At 43.1% G+C, this 22,729-nt stretch overlaps 1 protein-coding gene across 3 annotated transcripts in view; it reads right to left on the bottom strand.

Moving 5' to 3' along the window:
• The window catches only part of ATP2B4 (ATPase plasma membrane Ca2+ transporting 4), a 93,995-nt gene that overhangs the window by 28,659 nt on the left and 42,607 nt on the right, over nt 1–22,729 (bottom strand). For all 3 annotated transcript variants that reach the window (XM_056845565.1, XM_056845563.1, XM_056845564.1), the window contains exons 3-10: nt 16,310–16,567; nt 15,391–15,516; nt 13,346–13,468; nt 9,551–9,586; nt 6,646–6,807; nt 4,541–4,755; nt 3,769–4,011; nt 1,624–1,865 (exon numbers count right to left, since the gene is read on the bottom strand). In XM_056845565.1, the coding sequence (XP_056701543.1) occupies nt 1,624–1,865; nt 3,769–4,011; nt 4,541–4,755; nt 6,646–6,807; nt 9,551–9,586; nt 13,346–13,468; nt 15,391–15,516; nt 16,310–16,567 (1,405 nt within the window). The remainder of the gene's footprint in view (nt 1–1,623; nt 1,866–3,768; nt 4,012–4,540; nt 4,756–6,645; nt 6,808–9,550; nt 9,587–13,345; nt 13,469–15,390; nt 15,517–16,309; nt 16,568–22,729) is intronic.

Below are 22,729 nucleotides of genomic sequence, written 5' to 3'. Positions count from 1 at the left end.
TTCTTATCCTTAGTGATTTGCATGGCAGCTTTAACTCTATACTTTGAAAGCAGGAAGTAAACTTAAGAGAGAGCTCCTGTCTGGGAGAAATACAGAAACACAGAAATAAGGCACGTTTGCTAAAATCTAAGCAATAATACTTTGGTGAAATCTTTTGGTGAAGACTACCAGGAAGTCCGATGCAGGCTAATTTCCCCTCTCCTTGATCTAAGAAAGGATAGCTCCGAGGAAGGGAGGCTGAGGAGTCTCCTATGGGATGGGTCAAACCAGAGGGTGAAGCAAGTAGCAAAATTCTGTGCAGCAATATATAAGATCCGCCAGACAAAGCTGGGGCTTGGCAATTTAACTTAAAATGGAGACTGTTTTATTAATTTGAGGTTTGTTTAGATTATATAAACTGTCTATGAATTGTATACCCTATAGTTTAGTTACTGTTTATTCTCCAGTTTTAATTCTGTAACTGATGTGAATTTTAATGGCATTTGCCGTATTAATAAATGAATCTGAAATCTACTTTGGTGAAAATGAAAGTATTATTTGATCATCCATGTGCCTTAATATTTTGTATGGGGAATATTAAAAATGCACACTTCTAAAAACATAATTATATTTGATTATAGGGAATCTTAATGCTTATAACCTGTCAATGAAGGGTTTATGGAAGTGGCTAGAGAGACTTCTGCTCCTTTTAATATTAGATAGATGGCTGAACAACATTAAAGCTACCATTCTAGCAGTGATGTTCAATTTTGCATTTCCCCTATGAGCCCTTGCCTTTGAGATTAGGCAGGCGGAAACCTGGGAGAGGGCCTTCTTGGCAATATCAAAACTCTGAACTCTCTAGGGAGACTGGTCTATACCCCTTCTGTTGCCGTCTTCTGCCAACAGGTGAAGATTTTATTTCATTTGTGATCTCAGTGATCTCCCCTTCCCAACCAAAGTTTTAATTGTTGGTTTTATGTCTGTGTGTATTTTAGCTGTTTTTGTTTTAATGATATGTATGTATCGGGGGGAGCTGGTTTTAATAGTTTTAAAATGGGGTTTTATTGTGTTTGTTTTAATTTGCTATCCCCCTTGGTGGCTCTTGTGAGACCAGTGATGTTCAATTAAATTGTTCTATTAAATGTTGTTAAATAAATAAATATATCTTTTAGCATTGCTTTTGGTCATGGGCCAAACCTCCTGTTAGTGCAGAGATGACCATGGACAACAAACACAACAATAAAGCAACTCACATGCCTCTGAACCTCCTTGCAATACTGACTGCTTCTCAACGGAGCCTAAAAAATTGCCTATCTTCTTCAGATTCTGGAGAAAAGTGAAAATATAGGCAAACAGAAATGATGCTGAGAATCAGCACTCCAGGGAAAGCAACCATCTGGCTGGTAACTTTACATTTCTGCAGATGTAACTAGATGTTCTTTCAGGTACGCTATTCTGCGCATTCTTAACACATCTGATTTTCAGTTTCCAATGGGAACTTTCCTCCAGTTTACAATACAGTAGTTCCCCATTCTCTGATTCCTGGAAAGGTTTCACAGGCCACTAGCTGTAGTACAGGATGTTCAAGAAACACACACACACAGAGAAAAGGTGGCGCATTATGGGAGAGAAATGAGTTACTTGCGCAGGATGATCTCAGATGCTCCTTTGCTGTACATGCGGAAGCTTCCATCGGGATTCTTCAGCACAGTACTCATGGACTTGCGGACTGAATTGAAGGTGTAGACCTTGTAGAGTTTTTCCTCAGGTATCTCATTGCGGACTGCTTGATAATCCTGTTTCAAGTCCAGAACAAAGCCCAAAAGTGCACATTCCGTCTTGTTTCCAACCTGGCGTGGGAGGCCCCCTTCCTTTTCTGGTGGCTGAATTTCCCAAAATGAAAAAAATAAGTAGCAAATTGCCCAAATTAGCTATGACCACTGCACAGAACTAATGACTAATATGCAAAACAAATAAATAAAAATTGGGGGGGGGGAACAGCACTGAGGGCCATCACAATGAAGTGGACAGAGCATGGGGCTTAGACCAGAGAGACCAGATTCAAATCTCTGCTAAGCCTCCCTGGGACCATCGTTCTGTCTCAGCCTAGCCTACTCCACTGGGTTGTTACAAAATTTCAGTGGGGTGGGGGAATAGAAGTATATCTGCTGCCCGGGGCTTCTTGAATGAAAGGCAAGGCAAAAATGTCATAATTGCCCGTGTCACGGAAAACATCTGGATTTTTAAGAATTGCATGACCACCATTATTGAGTTGAATTTCAAAGGTAAAAAAGAAATTTTAAGTAAAAAAAAATATCCAAAGCAGGTTAGCTAGATGGGAGTTATTTTTATCTCTCAAAAGTCAAAACTCTTAATCTCTTTAGACTTCAGTTCCCATCTGTGCAAAAGGGATATTAGCAGAATTTCCTCACCTGTCAGATTTGTGAAGCCGCTTCTGATCTCAAACTGACTGGGACTCAGTCTCCTCCTTGTCAGTCCCAGATCAGAGGAGCCACCTGTTCAGCTGCTCTCCGCCTCACAGGGGAGTTTGGAAGACTTAAATATTATACAGCTTGAGATTCACTTCATGTGCTACTTTACTATTTCTGAGTCTGAGGAGGAAAAATGTGAATTTTGTGAAGGGGGTTGCATGTTTTCTACTGTGGACTATGCACACCGGGCAGCTAATGTACAAGTCAGGTTTCCAGAACACATATATGTGTTGGAAAAGATGCTTGTGCTAGTCACCTTACACTATGTTTCCAAACAGAAAGATCAATCTTGTATAAAGGGGGGGGGGGAGTGAACAAATGTTTATTTTTTAAAATAAAAATAAAGGTTGAGTATCCCTTATCCAGACTGCTTGGGACCAGAAGTGGTCCATATTTTGGATCTTTCCATATACTGGAATATTTTGGATTTTTTGCATATACATAATGAGATATCTTGGGGATGGGACCCAAATTCATTGATGTTTTATATACACTTTATACACATAGCCTGAATGTAATTTTAAACAATATTTTTAATAATTTTATGTGCACTGAAGCATCAGAAAGCAAAGGTGTAACTATCTCATCAGAATACTTGTATCAGCTGTTAAACCAGAGCAACAACAAACTACAAACGAACGAACAATGGCAGTCTTTCAGTCTCCACCTAGGATGTGGTGTACGCTGTATTTTTTTTTTTAGATAAGAGGAAACATTGAAAGGAGGCAGAATGGATCTGCCTGCATGCCGGCTCAAAGGGTCCAGTTTTTGGATCAATCCAAATATGAGATATCCAAATAAGGGATACTCTACCTGTAAAAGATTATTTTAAAAAAATAAATAAGCAGGACCAGTGGGCTATGCTTGGATCTTAAAATCTACTGTGGCCCTTCAGTTCTTCAGCAAGTATGCTGACCAGGGTTGTTCTGTGGTGGAAGGAGTAGGCATATGGGCTTTTCTCTACTGTATGCATACAGCATTGAGTCAGCTTTGCACTCCACATACATATACATTAATGCATAGGCCAGATTTGCACAATCTTTCCTCCATGTAAAAAGAGGTGAAAAGATCACACAAGTCATATCTACGCATGCCTAGGCTTATGTTTGCAATACCTGGCTTACATAATGCCCTGAAACACATGGGAAAGAACAGTGCACATGACCACTTTCTCCAACATGAAACAACAGTTGTGACAGCGTGTGAATGGGCCCACAGAATCCATGTTCTCTGGCAGATCGCAGGAATGATTGCAAGTGACAGCTCCTTCACAATGAAATCAACTAGGACTCACCAGGATTTTGGAAGTATAAGCAGAGTTGATGGCAACACCATTGACAATGAGGTCCAGGATCTTAGGAAGGATGGCTTCAGGGTCAGGGATCTGTCGGTAGTGGGTGTCACCCACATTGGCCTGCACCACAGTCATACGGTTCATGGTGAGAGTACCAGTCTTGTCTGAGCAGATAGCAGTCGCATTGCCCATGGTCTCACAAGCATCCAGGTGCCTAACCAAATTGTTATCTTTCATCATTTTCTGTGGAAGACAAAGCAACCAGTTGGAGTAGTCAGAGAGCCTTCATGCCACAAACACAGACCAGTTGGTGAACATGAAACACCCCAGAACAGCCAGGAAATCAGTGCAGGTCAGGACCTCCTTGCAAATATTTATCATTAGGAAATTTCTTCCAGTCTTCAATAATGCATCAAAAATTTTGAAACCTAATCTTGCTCTATTGTAAAAGCCTAGAAGCCACATTAAATAACAGGTATAAACTTTCAGTATTTTAGGTACAGGTTGGCAGCTTTTGAACCCTGAGGTTAAACCCTGGTTGTAGAATGTTAAAGCTCCTTCTCCATTTGTCTCTAGAAAATAAAATCAAGGACATATATACAAAACTCTTTTCGTAGACTCCCAAAGACAATGGCGTTTACTCTCTGTTCCCTCACACAACACACATCTCTAACCACATGCCAAATCTAGTTTGAAAGGAAGCAAAGCAATCCCACGGAAAAAAAAACCAGCCCACCCCTCCTCCACACCCTGGCAGTCTATACCTTCTCACCTTCACAGAGTAAGCCAAAGAGATGGTGACAGCCAAAGGCAAGCCCTCGGGCACAGCCACTACTAGCACGGTGACACCAATGATGAAGAACTTGACAAAATACTGGATGTAGATAGGGGTGCAGTCAGCCACCCAGCTCTTTCCCTGAATCCCAAAGGTGTCAATCGCAAAATACAGCACCAGGATAATGACGGTGATGGCTGACATGATCAGTCCTGAGAAGAAAGAGGAAAGAAGCAGCAAGGTGAGACTGAACAGGCCACCAGCATCGTCTAAGACTGAAGTCTGGCCACAACTAGAAGGAAGGCTGCAGGACTGAGTCTTCCTTTCAATAAGGGAGAGAGCTGTCAGGCACCAATCAGAGAACAGCGCCTCCTGGCTCAATGACCGCTTAGCAAAGGTACAGGCCTAAACAGAATGTGAAGACCACATGCTAGTCTACCAGGCCATTACTTGGCATTTGTTCATCGGAATCTGAATGTTCAGTGTAACATCTCATCCTCAGAGGTGCAGAGAAATTATTTAAACACCTTACTCCTGAATCTGCTTTAAGGGCAAACAGCACAGCAGCAAGCAAAACAAATAAGGTCCTGGAGTTCTGCTGTATTTTAAAGGCCCAATTAAAGATGTTTCAAAGGACTGAGGCTGGCAAGATGTAGGCTTCACTGGCGAAGGCAGGATGGCTCTTGGTCACTTTGATCGACTGGGGTGTAGCAGCTGCCATTTCCCTTTGGTGTCACAGTATGAAAAGACCACAGCTGGATGATTTGATTCAAAGTTCTTCCTCTGATACTACCAAATGTACAATTATGCCAAATATAAATGCTACTAGTTTGCATTATTTTCCAGTGAGTTAAGTTAGAAGTATTCCAATGATAGGGTGGGCGAGGGAAGGCTCGTAAGAACTACCAGTGAATTTAAGGTGGGCATCTCTGGCCTGTCAAGTTTGGCTTAAGAATTTAACTACACACTATGTGCAAATGCACGTACCCAAAACAATACATGGTTATTTTCTGTTCTGTGGAGGGAGCATTTTGGAATTGGGAAAGGTGGCAGGTAGGAAGAGCTATATACCCCTGTTCTTCATGCCACTGCTCCCAAAGCAGCTTTCCTCTAAACACTTTCAAAAGGCCACTGAGGGGTTGATGCAAACCTCTGCATGTAGTTAATCATTAAAATAAGAGATTTAATCGAGAGCCACACATCTTGACATCATCCTATTCTGGGTACACGAGGGAGCACTAACAGAGGAAGAGACCCCCATCCTTTTCAATGCAAGCAGACCTATACTGTGTCCTTCTAATCCAGTGTTATCTATTCTGACTGGCTGCAGCTCTCCAGGGTCTCAGGCAGAAGTCTTCCTTAATCCTGCTGCTGCCTCTGGTTCCTCAGCTGGAGATGGTGAGAGACTGCATAGGGAATATACAAAGCATGCACTGTACCAATGAGATTGTAGCAGGGCAAAAGCTCCACTCTGCCAGGCATCTTCCTGGTCTAAGCAGCAGTAATGCCCTTCCAATCCCATTCACTTCATTGGACATAAAAGGGGCAAAGTATCTCTCTTTATGATGGGACTGCGGGTGACCTTGGATCAGTCACACTCAGCCTAAACTACGTCACCAGGTTACTAAGAAGATAAAGAGAGGGGACCCTGCTCTATGCTTCTGGGAGGAATGGCAGGATTAAAACGTAATAGAAACGTTTTGCACACAGAAGGTCCCAGCTTCAATTCCTGGCATCTCCAGTGAACAGGATTTCAGCTCGCAGGGAAGACTTTTCTCTGCTTGAGACTTCGGAAAGCTGCTGCCAGTCTGACCAGATAATAGTGGGGCTACATGGATCAATAGTCTTGTGCAGTATCAAGATGGCTTCATATGTAGCAGAAAGGTATGCTAGGAGCTCTAAGCTGGACAAAGTCAGATCTGAACACTGGGAATCCTGACTGGGATTCCAACTAAGTTTTGCAACTCTAGCATGGATCTGGGTTTTTTGTGGGGTGGACACCATGCAAAAGTTCTACTTTAATAGGAAGGTATCTAATCACCTGGGATCCGACCTTGTAGAAAGCCGCTAAGTAACTCCATCCTACCCCAGAACATGCTCACCTGCTTTTCCGATCTGAACTGCCAAGCGGGTGAGCTTCCCCTGCAGTACAGACTTCTCCTTCTTCGGGACCTTCACTTTCTTCTTCTCCTTCTCCTCGTTTTCCACCCCTTCTTGGCTTTTCAGTGGCTGGATCTCCAGGGCCACGCCGTCCTGAGTTTTTGCTGGATCCAGGGTGAAACAAACAGTGAGAGTGAGTGGGATAGCAGAGCCCAAAAACAAAACAAAAACTTTATAGACGCAACAGAGAGAGAAGGAAGAATGGCGGAGAGAGAAAGAGAAAATCCCAGTGCACAGGAACCCCGACAGCACACACACAGACACTTGGTAACATGGAAACCTAGACAGTCCAGGGAGTCCCGCTCCGTATCCCCCTGGCACAGATGACTGAAACAGCTCCTGAGAACCCCCTCTCCCCCCCAAGGCAAGTACAACAGTTCGGTTGGCTACAGCTGGAAGGAAGGACAGCCTTGCTAGGAAGGCACAGGAGCCACAGCTCTGGGGATCTACTGCCCGGCTCTGCCGTTGACCAGCTGCATGTCCCTGTGCAAGGCATCTTCTCCGTTAGCATTTCTGTAAGATGGGAGTTATCAGTACTTACCTCACTGAGATAGCAAGATGGTGGGGTACAAAACCTAACTCGTGAATGGTTTCTGTACTCGGACTCCCATGGCATAAAGGTAGCCAAGGCCAATCCTGACTATTCCAGATGCCAGGGTCAGCATTCCAGCAACCATGATGGGCTTAATACATCTCTTAGATCAGGGGTGAAATAAATGAAATAAATGTCACTTGGTCGGGGCCGGGCCATGCCTCGCCAGCCCAGATCAAGAGTGAAAGGGGGGGAGGGTGGCTGCCTTGGCTGGCTCACGGGCCAGGTAAGAGCTCTTAAGGAGCCAGATCTGGCCCTCGGGCCTTATGTTTGACACCCCTGTCTTAGACAGACAGGGAGAAAACGTCTGTCTGATATTTATGATGCCTCTGAGTTGACTTAAAAGCTCAGAGACCTGTAAGTTATCCTTGTTAATAACTGGAGGAATTGTAGCTTAAAAAAACACAGCAAATAAGTTGATTCTTATTTTACATTGAGACCTCACCAATACACTGAGGCAATGAGATTCAAAAACTAGTTTTTGCCTTAACTGGGAAGTCTGTGCTGGATTAGATCCCTTTGTGTGGCATCACTGCAATGGCATTAGTATCTCCCAAGGCACATTATAAAAATGCTTGTGAGGTGGGGATGGGAAAGGTTAATTATGAGTGGACAAGGACCGTCAGCCAGGGGTGGGTGGTGATGTTCACACGGCCCAGGAGCAAGCTGAGCTGGGTAGCATGGCAAAGGCCATTCGCCTTTCACCTATCCAGTGGAAGAAACAATAAATAATGCTAGTGGCCAAGAGCAAACCCAACTGAGCCTCTGCAGTGCTGGTGGTGCTGAAGAGGCCGGCCAGCCAGCTCAGATCTAACAACACCGCTAGCAACAACAGTGAGCAGAGACGTAGTGAGCAGAGGTGTAGCAGTGTTGTTGGGTCTGAGCTGACTGGCCGGCCCATTCAGCACCACCAGCACTGCAGAGGCTCAGTTGGGTTTGCTCTTGGCCACTAGCAGCTTTCCAGGGCACTGGGAAATTTCTTGGTAAGTTAAGGGGACAACCCGCCACTGGAATCAACTAATGAGAAGTAGATCTGCTCGTTCATTTCTCCCAGACTTTTGTGATCCACACCACAATGTCTTTGGAACATTATTATAAAATACCAAAGGTGGATCCTCAACTGATGCATATCAGCACAATTGCAGCAAACCATATCACCTGCCAGAGGTGAGGATTTAGTCCCTAAAGGCCTTTTTAAACAAAGCCACCCCTAGCTCCCACCCTAAACCCTGCAAGCTCTTGTGCAATGCATTTCTTTTCATCTCTTGCCTATCAATCATTTGGAAGCACAGAGGAGTATTTTATAAACAGACTGGAAAACAGATTTCTCATTTATAAACAAACATGAGATGTCAACTCTTCTCAAAGTGGAGTGAGTTCAGAAGAACATAGGGCTGCTTTGTAACTGATCTGCACAGTTAGGACTTAAGGACATGACGGGGCGAAAAGTCAATGCCAAAATAACCCAGGAGTTCTGATCAGGAGGAGGGAAAACTCAAAACTGCTGAGAAAAGGAAGAGAAAGAGAAAGGTGAAGGTGTGGGAGGGAGAACAGACAGGTGCAGAAATGGGCTTCTTCACCATAGCCTGGAAAGAACAGGGGGTGAAACATATCAGAGAATACACATTCACTTTGATTCAAAAGGCCATGAGAAGAACAGAGTGTAATGACTACGCATGCTGGACCCACCAGAGGAGTCTGATAAAAAGTTCAGGCATCGGGGAAAGGACAGGGAAAGGCCAGTTGGTGCGGCTTTGTGAAATGTGTGTGATTAGTCAATTACACAAAGCTAAAATAGTATGGCACACACAGAATAAGTAAGTCCTGTGTCTTAAATTTAATACCACCACATGGATTTCCCTAAAGGGGGCAAGGGAACCCTTTTAGCGCCCTCTAAACCTCCCATCTTTGTTTTTCTTCCTGCGTTTGATACCATTTGCCCTTTCTTAGTAAAGCCATTTACATTTAAGTAACTAATTCGGAGAGGGGGAATCAGCTTAGAAATGTAATCTAAATTAGCAGAGGTTGGCGCCATTTATGGAAAGCTGCCAGTCTCAGATGAAGGCCCAGCTGGCAGAAAGGGCAATGTCGGGGGGGGGGGGGGCTAGCACTGTGGCACTCATTACACCCTCTTCTGGAACAACAAGGCGAGATTCCCGCCATAGCGACAAAGAGCACAGACTCATGGGAAGAAGGAAGGAGGAATGCTCAGTAGTTAGTGTGGTGCTGGTTCAAAGGATGGAGAGGCTGGTTACCTTTGTTGCGATTTTCAGGGACTCCTGGTTTTTTACCTGTTCAGACAAAGAGAGAAAGGGTGGAGCACTGAGCACACGGTTCTCGACATCGATGACCCTGCTGGTGTGGGGAAGGGGTGGGGGGGCTCAGTGCTCTCTCGGGGAGGCTGCCAGACATGGGATGAAAGCTCTGTATGACTCTGCCGCCATCTGGGCTGAGTACCATTGCAACAGGGCTGGAAAATTTCAGCATTCCTCTCTGCTTAATGCCACTGCCAATCCCCAGCTCTTGGCCCTCACTCTGCTGTAACAGAGGACTTGAAGGAACGGAACTGTGTTCTTAGGACTGAAGGGTGGATGAATTTTAGTTCCATTCACGGTATTGCCACATGTATTAGGGGAATCCCTCTTTGAGACTCAGTTCCCAAGCAGAGGTTCTAATCTACAGCGTCTTAAAAGTCTGCCACAGCGAACCTCCCTAAATCAAAATGGTTAAAAAAAAATATCTGGATCACCCTAATATTCTGGAACGTCTTCGCTATCTGCAGCTCCAGGTTGCTTGAGCTACACTTCAAATGAGAAACCAAGTAATTTGTGAGTTTCCCTTCGTAATGTAGAAGAGCAGTTTAAAATTCTTCCTCAAACTGCTTCCATCTCTTTATGGAGTTCTGGGTGGTATTCTGAGAGTTACATTTGAAATCATCCTGTCTGTGCAGGGCAGTTTCGTTGACAGTGTAAACAGAATCACTTTTGCCAGATAGGGCCAGGGCAGCAAGTACTCTGTAAATCCCTGGCAATCAAAGAGAGCTGTCTTCTCCTGTGAAGGAGGCCTGAGACATTTAACATGAATTTAGAATGGAGATTTCTGCCATATAAACAAGGTTGCCTTTAACATGGGATGAATTAACCTGGAGTAACCACCACGCCTCGTTCAGCACTCACCAGTCAGTAATGCTAATTAATCCTTCATTGACCATGAACTGGGCAAACAAGAAAAAAACAAACCCACCCTTTCTTTAACTTCCCTGCTTGCAAATATGGGAAGACGACAAAAAGCATGATGGGGCAATGAATCCGCGGTGAGTGTTGTCAGGTATACAGCCCTTCATACATGTGTGTGTGTGTGTAAAATGCTGTCACGTTGCAGCTGACTTATGGTGATCCCAGCAAGGGGCTTTCAAGGCAAGTGAGAAGCAGAGGTCGTTTACCATTGCTTTCTCTGCAGAGCCTTCCTTTGTGGTCTCCCTTCCAAGCACTGACCCTCTTTAGCTTCTGAGATCTGACAAGATGGGGCTATACCACATCACCTTCCCTCCTCCCTTCATACTTTTTTTTTGGCCATCAAGTCACAGTTAACTTATGGCTACTCCATACGGTTTTCAAGATAAGGGAAGTTCAGAGGTGGTTTGCCATTGCCTGCCTCCATGTCACAACCCTGGTATTCCTTGGAGGTCTCCCATCTAAATACTAGCCAGGGTCAGGGCTGAGTGTGTGTGACTGGCCCAAGGCCACCCAGCAAGTTTCCATGGTAGAGTGCGGATTCTATCCTGGGTTTCCCAGATTGTAGTCTCACACCTTAATCATACACCACACTGGCTCCCCCTTCATACCTACTTGTGCATAAATTTCATGGGATTTACATATATGCAATTGCAAAGGATTGCACCTGGAGTGGGGCCCAGTCTACACTCACAGCAGAACGAGATGGTAGAATCCTGAGATGTGATTATACCAATTCAGGTTGGAGGTGGGGTGTGTGTGACATTTTCCAATGTTCCCTCAATTTAACCCCCTCCCCAGCACATCAGGTATAAAAGTTTTATCCCAGTGTGTTTCCTGATGTTCTAGCTTTCTACCTGCAGGAGGACATTCAAATTGCTAAGACTAATGGCTTAAAGTTCAGCAGCACCATTGTGCAGAAGAGGCCACACTAAATATGTGGATGCCTACAATAACGGGGACTGCTCTGTTCTCATCAATAGTAGAATATTCCACAAGTATAGTTACCCCTTGAGAACAAGAAGGGGGTAACTTTTGATCTGCACAGCTGGTGTGAACAGAGGAACCCACATACACATTGAAATATGGCTATTACTTTTTCCATCATGAAAGGAGTGAAATGTAGTTTTGTTAAGCAAATAACTACTGCAGTTATTTCAGTTTCCTCCTAACTTTGCAGTTTAAACAAATAGGAAGAAGTGACTGGCTGTTTCTCATATACCCACCTGACTTCCTAACCCCACCCCCCACCCCCAATAATTTGAGAAATGTCATTTGTAGTCCTGGACAACAAAAAGAAACATTTCCTGGAGAGACAGGATTGACTCCATCCAGCTACTGGGGAAACAAGATGATCACCTCTCCCTTCAAGTGCCCCTTTAGTCTCTTTAGTGCTTTTGACAAGTACCGTCTGTTAGCATCATTTCAACTGGGAGGATGCTGGGGACCCCATCATCTGGTCATTTTTACTTCTCCCCATTTGGTTTACCAGATGAATTTTAAAGCGTCGATGCTTCATCTGCTAACGGTGAGTAAACTGGGCAAGGCTCTGCTTCTGTAAGCCACATACCAAGGTTTTCTTTTCCCTAACAGTGGAAAGTGAGAAAGGACTCCAAAGAAGTTTCCTTATTTGGAAACTAAAGCTACTGCTTGAAACTCAGCATGAATTAGACTCATATGACTCCAGAGCCAGTATAATCTGATGCATACTGTTGGATTGGCCTGGGCTGAAATTGGCCGCTTTGCCAAAAAAAACCCACTCTGGTTGTATTTAGCATTGCCAGGTCAATGTTGCTCAGTCTAAATATCCTGAATTGTGAGTTTTTATTCTACAAAATGAGAATAAGAGTGACATATCATAGGGTTGTTCTGGTGATGAATATGAAGAAAAATTGTAAAGCATTTTATACATAAGATATCCTGCAGAAATTATTACTTACTACTATTTTTCATAACAGCATGATTTAATGGGCCTTCTATATCAGGGCTTACAATAAGAAAGAGCTGTGTTCTCTCAGAGGCACCTCTCTCTTTCAAACTGTTCAAGGATGATGGCTGAACAAAGGCATCCCACAATGCTCTCCTACTCAATTTTAGGTAATTAGGCTTCCTATTTTCAAACTAAAACAATTCTTTTAAAAATAAGCAGGTGCAGGAGAGACATGTGCTTGATGGTGAAGTCCTCAGGTCAAGGGACTTTGTGGAGGAGTTGAATTATTTTAATCATGGGTCAAGCTTTCCTTTAGGGGTTCTACAGACATATGAAGAGCCTGCTGGATTGGACCAAGGCTCCATGTAGTCCAACATCCTGCTCCCAACAGTGGCCAATCAGATGTCTGGGAAGCCCACAAGCAGGATGTGAAGGCCTCCCACATTGTTTGTATATAGCAACTGGTATCCAGAGGCTGGTGATAGACCACTATATGGAGGAAAGACCTAAATCTTTTTTAAAAAGTCATGTGTGCCTGTAGGAGGTGGCTCAATTGAGTAAATGTACATATTGTCTCTAAAAACAACCTACAGGGTCTGAATTCTGAGGAATCCTGTTTACTCCTCCTCAATTTGTGCCTTTTTGAGTTGCAGTTGAACAAGAATGAGAAAAAACCTCCCTAGTCTCCTTTGTCTGAAAGCCTGTATTGGCCACATATTGATCTTTCAGCACTGGGCATTGACCTTCCAGCATCTCTTCTTAAAGCCCCCAAGTCACACTAAGGGGGCGAGGCATGTGCTCTGCTTCAGCAATGATGTGTCAATGCACTTAGAGATACCTCCAAAGATGCTTCCCTCTGAAAAAGCCTGATTCCTGTATCTTCTTACCTTTCTTGGTCTTCTTCTCCTCATCTTCTCCTGCTCCCAGAAGAGTGAAAATTATTCCAGTTTGTGAGTTGACACCCACAGCTGAGACCAACATTCGACCAGAGCCTTCCATCACATGAGTACCTGGTAAAAAGAGGCAGTAGAACAGGGAACTGGAATTAAAAATGGCCAGATAAAAGTATAATTCATTCTAAAGAGAAGTCAAGGTTGAAAAGCATGCTGGTCCAGATAGTAACTGGGATACAAAGACCTATTTTGAGAGCATAGATTTAAACTAATGATAATAAAGCTTTCCAGAGCTCCACATGGGAGCAATGCATGCATGAAGCTTGTGTGTGTGCAGGCTTCCTAACTCACTTCAACGGAAGGGAAAGAACCACACATACAAAGGAGTATGGGCACCGAGTTTTCCTTTTTGTTAAAATGAATAGAGAAGTTCTTGCGGATATGGGCTATGTCTAAACTGAAGATTACATTTCCATAAAAGATTCCTGGATAAGGGCAATTAAGTTACCAAATCCCCGCATTCTCCGTTGTGGTGGAACTGTCCTGCTCTGACATTTCCAACACCCGGAGTGGCTTTTCTCTGTCTCTGTTCAACCGCTGCCACCACCTGGCCTTTGTAGGAACTGCCCTCTGGGAGAGCCAGGACTCCCAGCTTCCCTTCCAAGTTCTGAGGCCTTTCTTCTGTGTCTCCTGCAATCCTGATTATCACAGGGGCAGCTTACTACCTTGTGCACCACTGGGGGAGTAGCCACTTGCCAACTCACTGCCCCTCCTCTTCCTCTCAGCGCTCCTTTTGATGGCGGAGGTCTATATGATACAAAGAACCACTACCAGTATCAAAAGTTATAAAGTAGCTATTAAAAAGAAAATGTTTGCAAGCATACGCACAGCACAGCACCAGATTGAGCTAGGGATTCAAAAGAAAAGGCTAAAACGCAATTCTTCTATCCCTCCCTCTATAAATATCCTGGCAGATGTTAAATATAAGTTATGCTAAACAATGAAGGGACAATGCTGTAGGCTGTAAGCTGATCAACAACAGAAATCACAGCATGTATAGCCAAAATAATAAAATAAACTGATATTATGTAAATAAATTATAATAGTGTATGTTATACTTCTAACTAAGAGCTCCTTCGCTTAGAAAGTTACAGATATTCTACGGGGTTTCCATTACCCTGAAGCCTCTTCCAGGTGTGCAGGCCAGCACATGGCAATGGCTGCCTCCTACAGGCAGAGTTCTGTCTGCCTTGATGGAATCAGCAACAAAAGAAACGCCTCTCCTCCTTGTTCTCGGGAATTTTATCACCCCTCTTTCTCCTCCCACTGACCAGGTCAGGCCAGATCAAAGAAGCTTTTCCTGAATTTGCCAGGAAACTTTTCCCGAAGCCTTTCTAGCACTTAATTCCTCCAAATCTCCATTATCTGCTAGCTATCATGTGTCGAGCTGGAGGTGGGGGGAGCTAGACCATCCCATTGTCTCTAGCTAGACCTATTATCATTTCTAAGAGGGTGGCTGAGGTGAGGCTGGAAAACAATTGTAATTGCTCCCCCCGCCTGTTCTCAACCAAGAAAGAAACACTTTTTAAAACGCCATGTTCAGGTTTTGGTTCAGTTCACACCTCCAAAGAGAAATGTATTTCTCCATACCCTTCAACAGACACCCCCCCACACACACACACACACAAGTCAAGGATTAGGCAAGCAATTATGTATTTTTTTGGACTAAAGTGTATGCACCACCTGCTCACTGATACTGACATAGGTGGAGGGAAGCTTGCTCTGCTAATACTGGTGGTATAGTCTCTCTGCTTGCCAATGCAGCACTTCTTTCCTCAACAAGACAGAGAAGTCTAGGTAATCCTGAAACTCTGTGAAACAGCATCTCTACCACTGAAGCGCCTGACCTCTCTTGCAATGATGACCACCAGAGCATGGGCCGGCAGGGTAAAACAACAACAGTGCCTCTGCAAAAAATAGGCTTGGAGTTGAATGACTTGTTTCTCAAGGCACACAGCTGACAATTACGTTTGACTTACCAGAAAGCAGCATGGGGTCCTTCTCTAGAGACTTCTTCACTTGATCTGATTCCCCAGTCAGAGAGCTCTCATCAATTTTCAGATCATTGCCTTGGATCAGGATCCCATCTGCTGGCAACAAGTCCCCTGTAAAAAAGAAAATGAACAGGTCACCAGGGTTTTCAGCCATTCTTCATCGAATGGACAACTCATCCACCTGAAGTTTCCAATACACAGTCTAAATGAAAGACAGATTCTCTCTTGCCCCCCACCACACTCCACCCAAAGATGATCTCAAGAGCAGACAATTTGGAGGGTTGATGTGTCCCTGGGAGAAAAGAAATTCAAAATTGGAAAGTACATCTTGGTGATTACCAGGCTAATGAAAATGAAGAAAAATGTAATGCAAATAGAAGAAAAAATTGTATTTCAAAAATCTTAAGTACTGGTTTGACAAATGTCAAACTTGCTGGGTTTTTCACAGTATAAACCTTGGTAAAATTGTTCCCCGCCCCACAGACTTTCCCTTAATGCCATCCCATCAACATTTCCCCCACTGCTATCCCTTTTCAATCTCTTCTCTGCAATTCATCACACCAGTTAAGTTCTCGCCTTCCTTGAATTACTCAAGGGTTACTTTCTTAGTTTACGATATTTGCCCATCAAATCCTCCCACCGCCTCCTACATCATGCCAAACAAACACTACTTGTGCTATTCTCTCATGCTTGCGCCATCCTACGCCAGCTACGTTCGTTCTGGGAAGTGATGAATTCTGGTGAAAAATGAGAGGTTTGCATTACTAATGCAGACCATTCATACTGCTTGGACAAAAACAGAAGCAAGGCAGGCACGGCAGTACTTTGAGACTCTCGGTTTTCAAACACAGTGCCACCTGCGGGAAAGGAGAAACCATTAGGCCAGGCAAGACTGTCCACTTACCATACTTGATCTGAGCAATGTCCCCCACCACAATCTCAGCCACGGGGATTTGGATCACCTGCCCCTTGCGGATGACTGTGAACTTCTGCTCCTGTTCGATGCGGCTTTGGAGGCCCCGGAACTGCTTCTCTTTGCTCCAGTCATTGAAGGCTGTAACCAGCACCACAATGATGACTGAGAAGAGGATAGCTGCTCCTTCAATCCAGCCAGCCTGGGCCTCGCCCTCGTCCTCTGCTCCACCTGTTGCTTGCCCGCACTCTGCAACAGGGTGTGAAAAGATTTCCTTTTCAATAAGAACTTCACTTTTATAGCACCGTCTGTCTACTGGTGCTTGAAACATTTCACAAAATGCAGTCAAACAGCATTAATGTTCCAGACGTGCATGTACTACTTGTTATGTTCCCATCATCATGACAGGGAGGAAGAAGATAAAAAAGAAAGATGATCTCTAGGCTATCAATAAAAAGCAAAGAAGGAACATGGCTACTTTTAGGAATGAAAGATTCTTTCTGTTATTATTCCTTGTAAGCAATGATTTCCACTGAATGTTTGTAAAAGTTGTTCTGAAATGAAGCCCTTTAAAACTATCCCAATGTGTGCAAAAACATATATTCCTTTTCATATTTATGTTTTAATTTTTTAAAATACTGCAATAGAGCATAATTATGCTGTACTAAAACAAAAATATAACAGCAAAAATTTTTTTAGGGACATAGGGGGCGGTTATGTACAACTTTCTTGTTGTGCAGAAGTGCAACTGCACTCTTGTGACACAAAACAAAATGTAACAACTACTCCAGTAAGACTTTCCCCCCTTTTAAAATTTTCCTTTGATTGCACACATTCCTAAATGCTACCCTAGAAGAACCTTAGATTTCAGTATGAGTTCTGCTGCATTATATATGTTTGTTAATATAGAACTCCAAAATCTGGGGAGAAATTTGTCAAAGGAGCATCTCCAGATATTTTTGTAGTGAAGCCTATTAAGGGCAACAAAGGCACACTGCGTCAGAATCTTAGAGTGAACAAGGGAGAAAGGGAGGATTTCCCCAATTCGTTAATAAAAGGTATGTTTTTTTATTTACTTTAGTAACTATTACAATATTTTACAAAGCACCAGTCAAGCCTTGTGGAAACTGTCAACCTATGCACAGTGCATGACTGAAAAGAATTCATCTGTGGAACGGAGAATGCTCCTGAGGAATTTGCTCTCAAGGGGTCAGACAGCGGGAACTGAAGAAATGTAAAATACAACAAAGTTGCACTCGTTCCTTCCTGGCAGCATGGCCCTATAATTTCCTTTAACTCAGCAATTCCAAGCCACCTTTTCCTAAAGGCATCAGCACTATTTTTTCCTGAACAAATCTTTAAAACCCCTTAGAAAACCTGTTCCTCTCCACAAATGATTTGGAAACGTGCTCTGTTTGTTCTACCTTTTGGTTACGACCAGGTAAACAGAAGGAACTCTACTATATATATATATATATATATATATATATATATATATATATATATATATATATATATATATATACACAGAGAGAGAGAGAGAGAGAGAGAGAGAGAGAGAGAGAGAGAGAGAGAGAGAGAGACAGAGACAGAGAGAGAGAGAGAGAGAGAGAGAGAGAGAGAGAGAGAGAGAGAGAGAGAGAGAGAGAGAGAGAGAGAGAGAGAGAGAGAGAAATTCAATTAGGAAGATTTTGCTAGTGTGCTGTATTCAGATTAAACTGGCAATATCCACTAATTCCCTTTTCCTGCTGTAGACCCCCTCAAGTCGTTCCTCAGGATCTCCTATTCTCCAGAGCAGCATTTCCTAAAGATCAGTGGAAAGCAGGGAAGGGGGAACCGCCGAAAAGCTTATTTGTTTATTTTACAAAATTTATACCCTGCATTTCTGCCCTCATGAGGCCACCAAGGTGGCTAACAAATTAAAACATACATAATAAAAAATTACATCTTAAGAACCATTAAAGCCAATGGAAAAAATAATCAAACCAACTAAAACCCCCGCTCAAATTTATTTATTTACTGAATTTACATCCCTCCATTCACCCCAATGGGGACCCAAAATGGCTTACATCATTCTGTTCTCCATTTTATCCTCACAACAACTCTGTGAGGTAGTACAAAAACATGAAAACAACAATTAAAACATTGGGCAGGAAGGAAGGATACATTCCACTGATGGAAAATTTAGTGAGGATCCAAGCCAATGCTACATCTTTCTCTGCTTGGTGATAAAAAGGACACTAATTACAGAAAAGAGAAAGAATGATATTGGCCTATGTAAACACTTGTCATGGAACTAGGAATGGACAGCACTAAAAACAGGAAAGGAGTTCCAATCTCATCAGTAGAAGCTGAGCACCTCTGGGAGATGTAATACGAAACCTCTTTCCTCACTCCTCCAAGAGATAACTGGAGCAGAATGACCTTTGTGCACACATTAATAACACTTGAATGTTTGTCACACCCATATAGTTGAACTGCATCTTGGTCTTCAACAAGTGTATTGAGACCCCACAACTGGCTCAAGTGTACTGGACCCGTTAGCACCATGACCACCACTTTTTGTTTTGCTGCTTTTTCTTAAAGAGAAAGACAAGAGGTACATTGTAATCCTAGGAGACTTGTGTGTATGTGTGTTAAGTGCCGTCAAGTCGCTTTCGACTCATAGTGACCCTATGAATCAATGACCTCCCAAATGCCCTTATGTTAACAGCCTTGCAAACTGAGAGCCGTGGCTTCCTTTATAGAGTTAATCCATCTCATGTTGCGTATTCCTCTTTTCCTGCTGCCTTCAACATTTCCTTGGATTATTGTCTTTTCCAGTGAGACTTGTCTTCTCATAATGTGGCCAAAATACAATAACCTCAGTTTAGCCATTTTAGCTTCCACAGAGAATTTGGGCTTGATGTGATCTAGAACCCACTTATTGTCTTTTTAGCAGTCTACAGTGTCCATAAAACTCTTCGTCAACACATTTCAAAGGAATTTACTTTCTCCCTGTCAGCTTTCATCATTGCCCAACATAGACACCAATACATAGTAAAAGGGAATATTATAGCGTCAGTTAAGATACAACACCAAACACTATCAGTATGAGCCTCAACATATGTAGAGACCTGCTGGATCAGACTAGTGGTCCATCTAGGCCACCATCTTGTTTTACACAAAGGCCAACCAGTTGCTCTGGAGAGCCAACAACAGCTCATAGAAGCCAAGGCCTTTCCTTGATGCTGACCCTAACGCTGGTTTTCAATGGTTTGATGCCTCCATATATGGAGGGTCTCTTTCGCCACAATGGCTAGTAGCCATTCATGGACCTATCCTATCCTCCATGGATCTGTCTAGCCCTTTTAAAGCCATCTATATTCATGACCATCACTATATCCACTAACAGTGAATTCCACAATATAATCACTCATTGAGAAAATAATTATTTTCTTTTGTTTCTCCTGAAACTATTGAGCATAGTATCATAGGTCAAGGTTAAAAAGCTCTCCCTATCCACTTTCTCTAGCCCATGTATAATTTTATAATTTTATAAACCTTTCTCATGTCCATGACTTTGTTGCTTTCCCCCCTAAATTTATGTCCCAGACTCTTTAGCCTTTCCTCATCCAGCCACATTATGTTCTCCTCCCCATTTGCACACCAATTTAGTCAGTTACACAGTTAGCCATTACAGCAAACTATGGCATTACCTGACACTGCAAGCACCAAGTGATGAATAGGCAAGTGTATACCAGTTACCAGGACCATAAGGTTGAAGGGAATCAATTACTTTCAATCAGGTCTAATTACTTTCAATCAGCTGTGGCTCTGTTTCTCCCTCCTCCCTAGGGATGCTTGCCAGTGCTCATCCTTGCTTGTCTTGAAAAAATAGGCAAAATCACTCTTATTTCGGTAAGCTTTTAGTATTTCTGAAGACTGGGGTATTAACTGGTTTATTCTTATTTACTGGTTTTGAGATTGCTGTGTGTGTGTTAAATAAATTACAGGATCAGGGCAAAACCCCTGCAAGGCCACTTGCTAATCTGGTCTAATGACAATTGCTTCCCAAGTCCACCGGGGCAAATGGCAATGAATTGCACCTACAGCTATGTTTTAATTCTTGACTGCAGTGCACTAGTGTGGAATCTGATACTGACCACAGAATTCACCACCCAGAATATCAGCTTTAGGGCAGCACAGATAGGATTAAAAATGTGTACTCCATGTCTGACATCTTTGAAGCCAGAGGGTAGACTAAGCAGAACTTTCAGTGCTCAGAGGGCGAGATTCCAGGCTTTACATAAGTTGCAGCGCAGTCCTAAACAGACTTGCCCCCTTCTAAATTCACCAAAGACAATGGGCTTAGGAGCATGCAACGGTGGTTAGGATGGCGCTGTCGCTGTTTCTCACCGTGACTAATAGAAGTACACAGAATGATAATCTATGGAGGTCTCATACATCATACAGCTTTTCTTGGATCAGAGGGTCACCTTGGCACAGACTTCTGGCTTTGTTTTAAACGCAAAGTATATTCAGTCCTAGCTATATCTTATGTACAAGCAAACTCTATGCTCCAAGTCCATATCACTAACAGCCTCCTTCCAGCCGTGGCAGCCTCTTAATGCCTCAGAAGAAAGAGAAAAACATGTGAGAATGTAAACCCATGATCTTTTTAGGATACCTAATGCATGGCTAGGGAAACAAACGCAAGAGTCTGAAAAATGCTTTTAGATGATATAATTAATTGGCTTCAGTTGATTAAACAGAATTAATTTTGAGTGTGTTTATTATGCACAGGAGCTACTTAAAATAATGCCACCTGAAAGCAGTTTTATTATAATTGTGGAGGTGTATATTCCAATTAGTGATGTGAACGAATTTCATGAAAACTCTGGTTTGGTTCAGCAATTCAATTAGTACAGTTTCCTTACACATGGGATGAATCTGTAGTTATCCTATTTCTCAACCACATTAAAAATTGATAAAATATTGCTATTGCTATCAAAACAGAAACTTGATTCTGTGTCATTTGTGTATAAGTGGCCTAAAACTGGCATATAATGTAAAAACAGCATAAAACAAACAAGAGTAAACAGAAAATCTGCTGGGGAAAAAATGCATAACTAAAATGGTCTTCCTGAACACGCAAGAAAATGAAAAGTAGTAGAAAGATACATATCTGCACGTTCCTAATCCCTATTTCTTGAAGCCTGAACAGGTAAAAGTAAAGGTAGTCCCCTGCGCAAGCACTGGGTCATTACTGACTCATGGAGTGACATCACATCACGACATTTACTAGGCAGACTATGTTTATGGGGTGGTTTGCCATTGCCTTCCCCAGTCGTCTACACTTTACCCCCAGAAAACTGGGTACTCACTTTACCGACCTTGGAAGGATGGAAGGCTGAGTCAACCTTGAGCTGGCTACCTGAAACCAACTTCCATTGGGATCAAACTCAGGTCTTGAGCAGAGCTTGGACTGCAGTACAGCAGCTTACCACTCTGCACCACAGGGCTCTTTTACTGCAGCCTCAATGGGCAACCACCAGTTATGATATCTGACATATGACTTGGACTCTCTTACAGAATTTCCAAGAGAGGAGTTAGAAACTACAGCGATACTGGGAATATACTGAGATAACACTCTGGCTCATACTTCCCTTTCCACCAAATGTTCTAGAGTGCTTTACTGCTGACCAAGTGTCGTTTTTTTGGGGGGGAGGGGGGTCTGGAACCTTTACCAGAAACAAACAACGCACAAAAAAGAAAGAAAAAAAAAGGGGGGGAGATAATACTTACTGTATTTCAAATTGCAGCAATAATGCCTTTCCAGACAATGATTAGCTTCCCTTCATCTATGAGTCAGATGAATGTTGCTAAAGGCTGTTGGGAGCTACATTTTAAAAGCCCACAGGGGCCCAATTCTGCTGAGGACCACAGCATGGAGGGAAGAGAGGCTCCTGCCTCTCCCCATGCCATTTCCCCAAGCATAAATGGTCCTATGGGGAGTTATCTGAAGCTCTGAAATAAGGCAAAAAACAAAACAAAAAAACCCTCCCACCTGGACCATTTCAGTTCAGGAAAATGCACTGGAGGGAGCTCCTCCTCCCACACCTTGTTCTGAGCAGTATTGGGCCCCTGTGGGCTTTCAAAATGTTGCTAGGGTCAGAAATCATATTAAGTAGTTTGACACTGAGATTCTACCCGGCACTGCCCATCTTCCCAGCTACAAGGGCTACAAACATGAATCCAAGAAAAGCACAGACAAATGCTGATATTTTAATGGCTTGTAATAGAGCCCCGTGGCTCAGTGGTAAGCTGCAGTACTGCAGTCTAAGCTCTGTTCATGAGCTGAGTTTGATCCCAACAGAAGTCGGTTTCAGGTAGCCGGCTCAAGGTTGACTCAGCCTTCCATCTTTCCGA

This window comes from Euleptes europaea, chromosome 2 (assembly GCF_029931775.1).
Source record: "Euleptes europaea isolate rEulEur1 chromosome 2, rEulEur1.hap1, whole genome shotgun sequence".
In the NCBI taxonomy this organism is placed as follows: Eukaryota; Metazoa; Chordata; class Lepidosauria; order Squamata; family Sphaerodactylidae; genus Euleptes; species Euleptes europaea.
This window is presented reverse-complemented; position numbering and strand designations above follow the sequence as displayed.